At 41.0% G+C, this 13,788-nt stretch overlaps 1 protein-coding gene across 1 annotated transcript in view; it reads left to right on the top strand.

The window, feature by feature from the left end:
• LOC139407849 (LIM domain-binding protein 3-like) overlaps window positions 1–13,615 on the top strand; it is a 69,940-nt gene extending 56,325 nt beyond the window's left edge. Inside the window, exons 10-15 of the mRNA XM_071151757.1 lie at window positions 6,819–7,241; window positions 7,341–7,689; window positions 7,808–7,988; window positions 8,106–8,226; window positions 8,460–8,575; window positions 8,697–13,615. Coding sequence (XP_071007858.1) covers window positions 6,819–7,241; window positions 7,341–7,689; window positions 7,808–7,988; window positions 8,106–8,226; window positions 8,460–8,575; window positions 8,697–8,786 — 1,280 coding nt within the window. The 3' untranslated portion in view covers window positions 8,787–13,615. The remainder of the gene's footprint in view (window positions 1–6,818; window positions 7,242–7,340; window positions 7,690–7,807; window positions 7,989–8,105; window positions 8,227–8,459; window positions 8,576–8,696) is intronic.
• The last annotated feature ends 173 nt before the right edge of the window (window positions 13,616–13,788 follow it).

Raw genomic sequence — 13,788 nt, 5'->3', positions numbered from 1 at the left:
ATGTTCATCAGTTACAGTTGAAGTCAGAAGTTTACATACACTTAGGTTGGAGTCATTAAAACTTGTTTTTCCAACCACTCCACAAATGTCTTGTTAACAAACTATGGTTTTGGCAAGTCGGTTAGAACATCTACTTCGTGCATGACACAAGTCATTTTTCAAACAATTGTTTACAGACATATTATTTAGCTTATAATTCACTGTATCATAATTCCAGTGGGTCAGAAGTTTACATACACCAAGTTGACTGTGCCTTTAAACAGCTTGTAAAATTCCAGAAAATGATCTCATGGCTTTAGAAGCTTCTGTTAGGCTAATTGACATCATTTGAGTCAATTGGAGGTGTACCTGTGGATGTATTTCAAGGCCTACCTTCAAACTCAGTGCCTCTTTGCTTGACATCATGGGAAATCAAAAGAAATCAGCCAAGACCTCAGAAAAAAAATTGTAGACCTCCACAAGTCTGGTTCATCCTTGGGAGCCATTTCCAAACGCCTGAAGGTACCATGTTCATCTGTAAACACAATCGTACGAAAGTATAAACATCATGGGACCACGCAGCCGTCATACCGCTCAGGAAGGAGACGCATTCTGTCTCCTAGAGCTGGACGTACTTTGGTGTGAAAAGTGCAAATCATTCCCAGAACAACAGCAAAGGACCTTGTGAAGATGCTGGAGGAAACGGGTACAAAAGTATCTGTATCCACAGTAGAACGAGTCCTATATCGAGTCCTATATCGACAGATAGCTTGTGGAAGGCTACCCAAAACTTTTGTCCCAAGTTAAACAATTTAAAGGCAATACTACCAAATACTAATTGAGTGTAATGTAAACTTCTGACCCACTGAGAATGTGATGAAAGAAATAAAAGCTGAAATAAATTATTCTTTCTACTATTATTCTGACATTTCACATTCTTAAAATAAAGTGGTGATCCTAACTGACCTAAGACAGGGAATTTTTACTAGGATTAAATGTCAGTAATTGTGAAAAACGGAGTTTAAATGTATTTTGTTAAGGTGTATGTGAACTTCCGACTTCAACTGTAACTGCACCTCTGATTGCAGCCCAAATAAATGCTTCACAAAGTTCAAGTAACAGGCACATCTCAACATCAACTTTTCATAGGAAACTGGTTGAATCAGGCCACTATGGTCAAATTGTTGCAAAGAAACCACTACTAAAGGACACCAATAAGAAGAAGAGACTGGCTTGGGCCAAGAAACACGAGCAATGGACATTAGACCGGTGGAAATCTGTCCTTTTGTTCTGATGAGTCCAAATTTGAGATTTTTGGTTCCAACCACCGTGTCTTTGTGAGATGCAGAGTAGGCTGGCCTCCAGAATCACCCGACCTCAACCCAATTGAGATGGTTTGGGATGAGTTGGACCGCAGAGTGAAGGAAAAGCAGCAACAAGTGCTCAGCATATGTGGGAACTCCTTCAAGACTGTTGGAAAAACATTACTCATGAAGCTGGTTGAGAGAATGCCAAGAGCATGCAAAGCTGTCATCAAGGCAAAGGGTGGCTACTATGAAGAATCTAAAATATATTTGGATTCGTTTAACACTTTTTTTTGTTGGTTTCTACGTGATTCTAACTGTGTTATTTCATAGTTTTGATGTGTTCACTGTTATTCTACACTATTATTCTAAAATAAAGAAAAACCCTTGATTGAGTAGGTGTGACCAAACTTTTGATTGGTACTGTATCTAACACATCTATTAGGGACTATCCAAATAGTGTTGCCTTATTTTTTCCATTACAGTGTAGTATTTCAGAGAGGGTTTAAGATTGTATAAGAAATTCAAAGTAATCAATGTGTATGTGGAGTGAGCCCTAAACCGTCTCTCAAACCTCTCTTGTTGACTCTCGTCAAGAAACTAGGTTTAGAAGCAAGGGCCACCTCCCACCCTGTTCCGAACCAGCACTTTGCCCAAACGAAAGCCCTGCCCTCGGGTTCTGAACCGAGCACCTGAGGTATACACGCAACATAACAGACTGCCACAATGACAGACAGACTGACCACATCACAGACGGGTGGTGTGCGGAGTTGCTTGGCTACGTGTGGGATAGGGGACAGGAGAGTAAAAAAAAACATGTAAACTTTTACTGGGGAGTGGGACACTATCCGGATCAAAAGAGCCATGACTGCAGCATTGCTTTATTCACATTGGCTATGTTTCATAAGAAAATACAAATAATTATATCTGAAAAGTGGTGCAAAAGGAACTGCAACAGCCCCCAATTGGAAACATGCTATTGAGTGCAATTAGGTCTGTGCAACTGTTTTGCTTGCCTGCACAGGGACAAACTTCTTTCCAACGCTCTTTGAATTAGCTCTCTCCATCACAGCTGAATGGAAAGGAAAAGGTCCACGAGGTTTGATGTGCAGAATGTACACTGCAGACTGCTTAAGTACACTGTGTAAGCTCGTGGGGGTTTGGCAGCATTTGCGATTGCTGACTCAAGTTTTTGTTTGACTAATTTGCACCTCTTCCTCCACAATGTCAATAGTCCCTTCACAGCATTAATGGTGAGATATGTTTGACCCAAATATAAAAATGCCTGTTTAATGCAGAATGTAGCTAACATTACTCTGAAGTAGTCTTTTTGATATTCCATCTCTCATCTTGAATTTGGAGGTCAACCAGTTTCTTAAATGAACAAACGCACAAAATCCCTTCAGGCCCATTCAAGTCTGGACCTTTACATTCCATAATAAGGAGAAGCATACTCTTGGAATTGGCATTTATGGGGACTGTTCACCCTGTGAAGGCCACACAATTAGTGATATGACAGTAGCTCACTTGGTTGAGCACCTAGTAGTCACAGTTGGAGATCGCACCACATCGAGTGATGATGGTAGCTCCTCTATCCCACACTCTTCCACGCTCACTCTGCATGTCGCTGCTCAACTGCGAGCTCACACACTGGCTGGACTCATTATGATTTTGGGGGGTAGTTTGTCATAGAACAGCAGAAGGGCGTGACACTTGAATGTCAATCACAATCATTTGTATCCTGCAAATCAATGATAAACTCAGCAAGAAAAAAATATGTCCTCTCACTTTCAACTGCGTTTATTTTCAGCAAACTTAACATGTGTAAATATTTGTATGAACTTAACAAGATTCAACAACTGAGACATAAACTGAACAAGTTCCACAGACATGTGACTAAAATAAATGGAATAATGTGTCCCTTGACAGAGGGGCGGTCAAAATCAAAAGTAACAGTCAGTATCTGGTGTGGCCACCAGCTGCATTAAGTACTGCAGTGCATCTCTTCCTCATGGACTGCACCAGATTTGCCCGTTCTTGCTGTGAGATGTTACCCCACTCTTCCACCAAGGCACCTGCAAGTTCCCGGACATTTCTGGGGGGAATGGCCCTAGCCCTCACCCTCCGATCCAACAGGTCCCAGACGTGCTCAATGGGATTGTGATCCGGGATCTTCGCTGGCCATGGCAGAACACTGACATTCCTGTCTTGCAGGAAATCACACATAGAACGAGCAGTATGGCTGGTGGCATTGTCATGCTGGAGGGTCATGTCAGGACCCTTTTTAGTGTCTTAAGTTTTCATAACTGTGACCTTAATTGCCTACCGTCTGTAAGCTGTTATGGTTTAACGACTGTTCCACAGGTGCATGTTCATTAATTGTTTATGGTTCATTGAACAAGCATGGAAAACAGTTTTTAAACCCTTTACAATGAAGATCTGTGAAGTTATTTAGATTTTTACGAATTATCTTTGAAAGACAGGGTCCTGAAAAAGGGACTTTTTTTTTGTTGCTGAGTTTATATGGCTGTGATGCACCATTCTAATCAACTACTAAATGGCTAACTAGTGACAACAGGCAATAGCAGCTGTTGATAGATGTACTGCTTAAAAGTGCAATGGCTGAAAAGGTCAAATGATGTAGAATTTGGTACTCACGTGAACATTTTAAATGGGACTAACACAAAGGAGGACCATTGTATAAATAATTGTACATGCTCGTAAAATACCCTCTTCCGATTTGTAAGTGTCTAGTGAGGATAATATTAAATCATTGGTTAGTTTTGCATAACAAGGAGTATGGTACATATTACTCCCTCAGTTTGTGTCGTTCAGCCAACCATTGTCATTTTTCTTTTGTATAAACAGCGGGCTTAAATAAGGAAACACATCCATCCACCCTTTAGTTTTAATGTAATAGTGGTACTTTATAGGGATCTCCTGGAGCCAGTGTGGTGTCCACAGTTGCTTAAAACTGTGAACGTTATATCAACTTATGATGTGCAGTGGTGGAAAAAGTACCCAATTGTCATACTTGAGTAAAAGTAAAGATACCTTTAATAGAAAATGACTCAAGTAAAAGTGAAAGTCATCCAGTAAAATATTACTTGAGTAAAAGTCTAAAAGTATTTGGTCTTAAATATACTAAGTATCAAAAGTAAATGTAATTGATAACATGTACTTAAGTATCAAAAGTAAAAATCATTTCAAATTCCTTATATTAAGCAAACCAGACAGCACGATTTTCTTGTTTTTTAATTTTATGGATAGCCAGGGGCACAATCCAACACTCAGACATAATTTACAAACTAAGCATTTATGTTTAGGGAGTCTGCCAGATCAGCGGTAGTAGGGATGTTCTCTTGATAAGAGCATGAATTGGACCATTTTCCTGTCCTGCTAAGCATCTGAAATGTAACAATTACTTTTGGGTGTCAGGGAAAATGTATGTATGGAGTAAAAAGTACATTATTTTCTTTAGGAATGTAGTGAAGTAAAAGTAAAAGTTGTCTAAAATAAAAATAGCAAAGTACAGATACCCCAAAAAACTACTTAAGTAGTATTTTTTTATCAAGGCACAAAGCGAGACCCAAATGCAGACACAGGAGGCAGAATGGTCATGCAGGCAGGTACAAAGTTATGAAACAGGCAAGGGTCAAAACCGGGAGGGCTAGAAAAGGGAGAATGCAAAAAGCAGGAGAATGGGGAAAACACTGGTTGACTCGGAAACATTCAAGATGAACTGGCACAGAGAGACAGGAAACACAGGGATAAATACACTGGGGAAAATAAGCGACACCTGGAGGGGGTGGAGACAATCACATGGACAGGTGAAATAGATCAGGGCATGAAACTAAAGTATTTTTACATAAGTACTTTACACCACTGGTTTGAAGTGAATTTATCTCGCCTGCATGTTAGTGTGTTTGTGAGAAGTAGGTCCTCTGGCTCACCTTACAGATTCCTAATAATGATGTCATTGTTTTCTCTTTAATGTGGATTGGATGTGTTAACTAATGTTGCAAGGCGTGTTGGTCTTTGCAATGGAGCCAGTTGTGGTGGTTGTGTGCAGAGTGTAGAATATGAGAGGTTTTGTGTGTGTGTGCAGTATCATATATGGTTTCCTTGATTGATGGTGATGAATACAAATATGGTATATAGGAGCAGAGCTGTGTATCAATTTCATTTGGTTTGGCAGTGTTAGGATCTTGGATTTTCAGAACCTGTTTTATTTGTCTCTTTAGGGCATACATTTTTCCTTTGAGAGAATGTGTGCTCGCACAAAGGTATTACTATGAAACCAAGTTCACCTATACCTCAAAGGGACTGCTGATTGGGTGCTGCCCTCTTTAAAAGCTACACAGCTGACTATGTGGTCAAACTAGGCTGACTGACTAGCAGTTAGCATGAAACAGGTGCGATCTGATAATGTTACAATTTATGAGAAATCGGATGATTCTTGATTTACACCCCATCTTGGAGAAAAGTTAGATGGAAAAATCTGCAAATTAAATATTGAAAAACTGGATGCCATTATTGGTAATAAACGGCATCTTGCAGGTAGGTATAGGTGTACATGGCCTTAATCCAAAAAAACTGCGTTTGACACGTTTTTGACCCCAGACCCTTTTCTGTTGCGTTATAGCTACAGTCTGCAACAGTCTGCCTCCGTCTCCAGGTACTTCTGTGGGGAAGCTTATCCAGATGGCACTGCTCATAGAACATCTGGATAGTGTGCTTCCTTCCCTTATTGTCGACTTCACCTTTGAAATAACACACACTTATTCCCCTCCCTCTATTTATAGCTCTAAGGATGATAATCATGCTTTGACAGTGTTCATTTAACCTGCATTTTAACCTTCCCCTTTCTTACAAATGTATCAACCTGTTTCTCTCTCCTTTCAAATGAAATCGGTTGGCGGCTCTGTGAATCTCTCTCACTGCTATAACCGAGGCTCTCTGTTCTAACACTGTCTCTCTGATACCAGGCTGTCTTTCTTTCTCTCTCTCTCTCTGTGGGTCTCTGCTATATTAAACTCCCACTAACCTTTACGTTAAACGTGTCTGGGGAAGTGGAGGAGATCCAGGTAAGACTCAAAACATATGTGGACACAGAGTCAGGAAGGAGATAGGTGGCTGTTCAGCATACTAGGTTTTATCATGAGGCATATTAGTGTTAAAGGGATACGTCAGGATTTTGGCAGGGTCAGATGAACACGTGGATATGATTTTTATGTCTCTGCATCCAGTATGAAGGAAGTTAGAGGTAGTTTTGCGAACCAATGCTAACTAGCGCAAGGACTTCTAGCCAATGCTAGTAAGCAAATGTGCTAGCGCTAGTTAGCAACTTCTTTCAAACTACACGCAGATGATATCCATGAGTTCATCTGACTCTGGGAAAGTAGATAAAGAGCCTCATTGCCAAGATCCTGAAGTATCCCTTTAACAGTATCCTTATGAGTAACTGGTACTTGTAGTACAGTTTCCTAATTTAGATTTAGATTTAGTTTAGTTTATATAATATATCAATGACAGTTCAGAAAACTTCTGAAGTAATAAGACTAGTAGAGATATGTTTGAATTTAGGTGGTGATGATGTCACTCAGCTTCTTTTTTTATCCTTCTGCAGCCTATATGGCCAGGCTCCCCCCATGCAAAAAGCCCCTCCAATGTACCAGGGGCAATCCATGTACCAGGGGCTTTGTATGCAGAAGGGACCTCCCATGCAGCAGGGACCTTCCATGTACCAGGGGCCTGCTATGCAGCAGGGACCCCCAATGTTCCAAGGGCCTCCAATGCACCAGGGACCACCCATGTACCAGGGGCCCCCCATGCACCAGGCCCCGTCTATGCAGCGACATCCCATGCAGCAGCCTCCTCCCATGCAGCAAAGCTCTATCCAGATCCCTGTGGGCCCTCCTCCACCCAAGGTGGTCAGCACAGCCTGCATTGTGCCAGGTAGTTACAGCAGGTGGTGCTGTGTGGCCGTTTGTTTGTGTTAATAATATGGTAAGTATGGATAGTGTTGACTTAACCGTGTGTCTCTTTGGGTCATAGCTCCAACCCCAGCCACAGCCCCGGCCGCCCCTGAACCCCCCTCCAGCAGGCCACCCTGGATCACGGACAACTCTTTTGCCAACAAGTTTGACCCCAGCAAGAGCACCAGCACCAGCATGAAAGTGCCCGCTCTACCTCAGAGTGCCCCACCAGCACCGGCCTATATCCCACACCCTGGCTCCGCCCACGCCCTTCCCTCCGCCCCAAGCCCTGCCTATAATCCCAGCCCCGCCCCCTTCAACCCCGCCCCCTTCCCTCCCATTGCCCGGGGCGTAGCCCAAAGGGCGGAGCGCTTTGCTGCCAACAGCAGCAGAGCACCCCTCTGTGGTGCTTGCAACAACATGATCCGGTAACAACAACGATACACCGTCAGTGGAAACACAGCCACTCAAACAGAAACACAGTGTTTGGTTTCAGAAATGGTCATTGTCACCCCCTTTGTCCTCATTCGCTATCTGTCGTTACAGGGGACCCTTCCTGGTGGCCTTGGGTCGCTCCTGGCACCCAGAAGAGTTCAACTGTCACTACTGCCACACATCGCTGGCAGACTGCAGCTTTGTGGAGGAGCAGAACGCAGTGTACTGTGAGAACTGCTACGGAGAGTTCTTTGCCCCCACCTGTGCACGCTGCAACACCAAGATCATGGGGGTGAGATGTCAGATACAAACACACAGACATGTACGACACACACAAAGAAGCTTTGTTTAGCCTATGCAGCATATAACCACAAATGCACCCAGACAATAACCTTTTGTCCCTGTGCAGGAGGTGATGCATGCTCTGCGGCAGACATGGCACACCACCTGCTTTGTGTGTGCTGCCTGTGGCAATGCCTTTGGAAACAGCCTATTCCACATGGAGGATGGGGAGCCTTACTGCGAGAAAGGTACTTTACGTAAATGGAATGGCACATAATGAAAAGCCACAAATGTTAAATGTTTCCTTTAGAGCCCAAACCAGCTTCTGCAGACATTTTTGCCATAATGTACTCTGTGCAAGCAGCTTCTGCAACTGAACTACATTTTGAATTATACACATAAAGACACATTCTTTATGCATGTAACTTTGTTACTATTTTCACCATTTGCTAGTGTTTTCAGTCTATCCTCTTTCTTTCAGATTACATTTCACTTTTCAGCACCAAATGCCATGGCTGTGACTTCCCAGTAGAAGCGGGAGACAAGTTCATTGAAGCACTGGGTCATACCTGGCACGATACCTGCTTTGTCTGTGCAGTAAGAATGACTACACAGCTGTACATGTTCCTGATGTATAAAACTGTTATAACTAAGATCTCTGGGAATGTAACAAAAATGGATGGTTTGTGAGATTCACAATTCTGTTTGTCTCACACAGGTGTGCCATGTGAACCTGGAGGGCCAGCCCTTCTACTCCAAGAAAGACAAGCCCCTGTGCAAGAAGCACGCTCACGCCATCAACGTGTAAATGCTCCATCTGCAGCCTTATTGGGTGGTGGGCAGGTACTTACGTAGCTATGCCCAAGCCTTGGCAATGAGCTCTGTAGAGGGGGCATTGATCCCAGTGTTAATGATGAAAAATACAAGCTGAAAATGATAGCGGCAAGATTGACCGTCAGTCGTGACAAAATATTAGTTAGGTTTGTGTTTATTAATTTCACTGACAAATGAATTCTAATGTATATTTTATATCAGAGAATTCTGATGTAAACCCTTTGCTATTCCACTGAGTTCCTAGAGGGCCTCAATCCAGGGAGATTGGAGCTACAGCCTACAGACACATGCAGACTGAGTGAAGTAGCAGGGTTCTTCAGTAAATAAGATGCCTTATTTCACAGCAACACTGTGTGCATTGTTTTGAATGTAAAACCCCAAATAGCGAAACACAAATAGCTTGCAGTGAATGTAGTAAGACCGTTTTAGGATTGTATACACTAGATTTAACATGATAATGCCTCACACTGTGAACTGTTACAGTATATCATGACACATGTAAGCCTACTAATACTGTTGGATTTCACAGAGCTATTATTATACATTATAGTTTAGTAGGTGATATTTATTGCAACTTTGACCGTTATATTATTTATTTACATAGAATCAAATGAAAGCATAACATCCATGGATGTTTATATTGCTGATAAAGCAAGAAAAGTTATATTGCCTTTTGTTGACAGCTGCATGATACAGAGGTTCATAGTATTATATGAAGTACATCACTCAAACTTTTTCATCCTGGATTCATTTCAGATCCAGTCAAAAAACAATACAAAGATAGCAATATGTTACATTATGATACAGTATTAACATACATCTTTAGGGATACAGGTAGAAGATGAGGAAACCTCTATTTATGGGGTAGGGAAGTTAGGAGTTTTGGAATGTGTCTCATAAACGTGGAAATCGAGGAAGTACCCTGGATCTTTTTACAGCATGTAAGTGAGACGAGCACTGGCCTGGGGTCTTACAAATACATTTTACGCAGCAAAAGTCTATGCATCCTCTGTATGAAGCGCTACAATTAAACAAGAATTTATAGGAAATATCTGTCAAGGCCAAAAACAGCCATTCACAATCATTTCGCTCTCACTAGCACACACCTTAAAGGTCAGTTGTGACCTTGTGCTTGTGTACAGATGCTTAACTTTGAGTTTATTTTGTACATCTGTGTATTTTCTGTGTTTGTGTATGTATGCATGCAAGAGTTTGTACATGATTGTCAGTGCATGTCTACTGAGGCAACATCAGTATTAGTTACTGTATGTATTTGTGCCACTGGAATAGCAAGGTTTATTGTGATTTGACATAACTCTGAGAACACTAGACTAAGTACTTTTGATATGCGTATGTATGTAGATCAACGTGTAAGGAAAGCATAGTCAGTGCCAGTTCAGAATGAACCTTACATGGTACCATTGAGGGAAATGAAAGAAGACTTGAATTGTTGCTAAATAGTTGTTTAAGGAACTCGTTTTTTTAAAGTTCAGCATATTGAAACTAGTTATATAGTTTCCAACCACTAGAGTGCAACAGAGTGTTGAAACCATGCTGGCTACTTGGTATGCCTCACACGCTAGTCACTATTTATACATCGTACACTCACTGTATGTTCCCTTGGCCCCACCCCAGCAAACACTGCAAAGCCGTCACCCCTGTACACTGATCATACGCAACAGCTCAATGTCAATATTTTTTACAGACCCCATGTGTCAGCCATATACTGTATTGACACTTCCTCCATAATCAGATACATCATCTATATTGTGAATTTTGCCAAGAGGAAGAGGACATAATGCTTAATCAAGATGTGTAGAACTGAAAGTTGATGATAAAATGGCTGTGCATCCCAGTAAGGCCATTTTTAGGCAATGCGATTTTGTGTTACCTGGTATCCGAAGGACCTTGTCATCAGCCCAAACTGTCAATATACAGTACCAGTGAAAGGTTTGGTTTGGTTTATTTTTACTATTTTCTACATTGTAGAATAATAGTGAAGACATCACAACTATGAAATAACACAGTTGGAATCATGTAGTAATCAAAAAAAGTGTTAAACAAATCCAAATATATTTTAGATTCTTCAAAGTAGCCACCCTTTGCCTTGATGACAGCTTTGCACACTCTTGGCATTATATCAACCAGATTCATGAGGAATGCTTTTCCAACAGTCTTGAAGGAGTTCCCACATATGCGGAGCACTTGTTGCCTCCTTTTCCTTCACTCTGCGGTCCAACTCATCCCACACCATCTCAATCGGGTTGAGGTCGGGTGATTGTGGAGGCCAGGTCATCAGATGCAGCACTCCATCACTCTCCTTCTTGGTCAAATAGCCCTTACACAGCCTGGAGGTGTGTTTTGGGTCATCGTCCTAATGAAAAACAAATGATAGTCCCACTAAGCGCAAACCAGATGGGATGGCGTATCGCTGCAGAATGCTGTGGTAGCCATGCTGGTTAAGTGTGCCTTTAATTCTAAATAAATAACAGACAGTGTCACCAGCCAAGCAACGCTACACCATCACACCTCCTCCTCCATGCTTCACGGTGGGAACCACACATGTGGAGATCATCCATTCACCTACTCTGCGTCTCACAAAAACATGGCGGTTGGAACCAAAAATCTCAAATTTGGACTTCATCAGACCAAAGGACAGATTTCCACCGATCTAATGTCCATTGCTTGTGTTTCTTGGCCCAGTCTCCTCTGAACAGTTGATGTTGAGATGTGTCTGTTACTTGACCTCAGTGAAGCATTTATTTGGACTGCAATTTCTGAGGCTGGTAACTCTAATGAACTTATCCTCTACAGCAGAGGCAACTCTGGGTCTTCCTTTCCTGTGGTGGTCCTTGTGAGATCTAGTTTCATCATACCGCTTGATGGTTTTTGCGATTGCACTTGAAGAAAGTTCTTGAAATTTTCCGGATTGACTGAGCTTAATTTCTTAAAGTAATGATGAACTGTCGTTTCTCTTTGCTTATTTGAGCTGTTCTTGCTATAATATGGACTTGGTCTTTTACCAAATAGTGCTATCTTCTGTATACCACCCCTACCTTGACACAACAGAACTGATTGGCTTAAACGCATTAAGAAGGAAAGAAATTCCACAAATTAACAAGGCACATCTGTTAATTTAAATGCATTCCAGGTCACTATCTTATGAAGCTGGTTGAGATAATGCCAAGAGTGTGCAAAGTTGTCATCAAGGCAAAGGGTAGCTACTTTGAAGAATCTCAAATATAAAATATATTTTGATTTGTTTAACACTTTTGGTTACTACATGATTCCATATGTGCTTTTTCATAATTTTGATGTCTTCACTGTTATTATAAACGGGGTGGTTTGAGCCCTGAATGCTGATTGGCTGACATCTGTGGTATATCAGACTGTATACCACACACCCTCGTGCCATATTGCTGAATTCTACAATTTAGAAAATAGTAAAAAAAATAAAGAAAAACCCTTGAATGAGTAGGTGTGTCCAAACTTTTGACTGGTACTGTATGTGGTTCCAATGCTCACTTCTGTAGTCAACATTGGCAATAACACTATAAAACAATAGTGTATCACATATATTACAGTTTTATATAATTTCACAGTCCATTCCCAAATATGACCATAACTTCTCTCTGCTGTTAGTCATTCATTCCATTTAGGTAAGAGGTCTCTCTGGTGCATCTCTGCCCTCTGTATAGAGAGACCATAAGTATCCTCATCATTCACTTCACTCTCAATTCTTCCCTCCCTCCTGGCTAGTTCTCCCTAAACAATCTATGACACACATGTTACTTTGCTATGACACTGTATTAAGATGATCCCTTTTAATGTCAGTTTTAGTTTGCTGAGTGGTCTTTCTGATTTTGGTTCACATGTTATTTCTGTATTGCTGTATATTAAACACTTGTAAGGCTGCAAGATGTATATCCAGTGTGTAAAAGGGATTGCTTCTTCTTCCATGTTCTGTGTTTTGATGGGGGAAAGTATTTTTCTAGAGTAGTTTTTTTTCTTAAAATAGACATACTTGGAATGATATAACAACCACTTAAATCTGATCATTTATTTACTTATTTACATTCATTTGTTTTTGAAGCACTAACTGAAATATGGCCTTGATCTTTGAGTAGTTGTATGATTTTATTTTGGGGGGCTGGACTGTGTTGGAGGAATAGGATTGTCATTTTTCTATTGTATATTATCAATAACACATTACCTTGTTTCATATCTTGCTTCATTTGTACTTAGAACCCTATCGTCTTTATAAACAAGGTATTTTTATGTGGAACATTGATGTATTTGGAGTGTAAAACCCCATATTTCAAATGTATCGCCATGCCTGGCCTGCGATAACACTAACTATGCATCAAAATAGGGAAATGTTTTATGCATTGCTTTTAGTGAACTGCATTTGACTGCTATCAGAACAGAATTACATGGAGAAAGGATATACATTGAAGATTTTAGATTTGAACAGTAGTCTACTGTGACATGGTATATATAATTGTATGAGATGAATCTGTGTGTGTGTGTATCAATCTTGGGAAGGAAATGGGCTTGATTTCCTCTCTATTGAGGACATCCTGAATGGACTGTGTTAGAGGGATGGCCTTAATTTATGCATGCTGTGTATTGAATACCATGATCTTAATGTCCTGTATATTGTTCAGTAAAGACTACCAATTACAATGTTTTGTTTTACAACCACACGTTTGCCTGTATTATGGGAGTCAATGTTGAAAGGCTGCTGGTATCTCTAGGACAGGTTGAATCTTTGAAATTGGTCAATAAACATTTTATTTCACAGCGTGAATGTCTTTCACCTTGATTTATTGTTCCACCTCATCTCCCTTATTCTTCATATCCTATCCTCCTCATCACTATCCTTTCCACCCTTTAGTTCTTAATCTCCTTTATCCATGTTTTTGAATCCCTCATCTCCTCACTCGCCCTTTCCACCTTGTTCTCCTTTTTCACCC

This window comes from Oncorhynchus clarkii, chromosome 1, assembly GCF_045791955.1.
Source record: "Oncorhynchus clarkii lewisi isolate Uvic-CL-2024 chromosome 1, UVic_Ocla_1.0, whole genome shotgun sequence".
Classification (NCBI taxonomy): Eukaryota; Metazoa; Chordata; class Actinopteri; order Salmoniformes; family Salmonidae; genus Oncorhynchus; species Oncorhynchus clarkii.
Note: the sequence above shows the minus strand (reverse complement) of the source record. Positions and strands in the feature narration are given on the sequence as shown.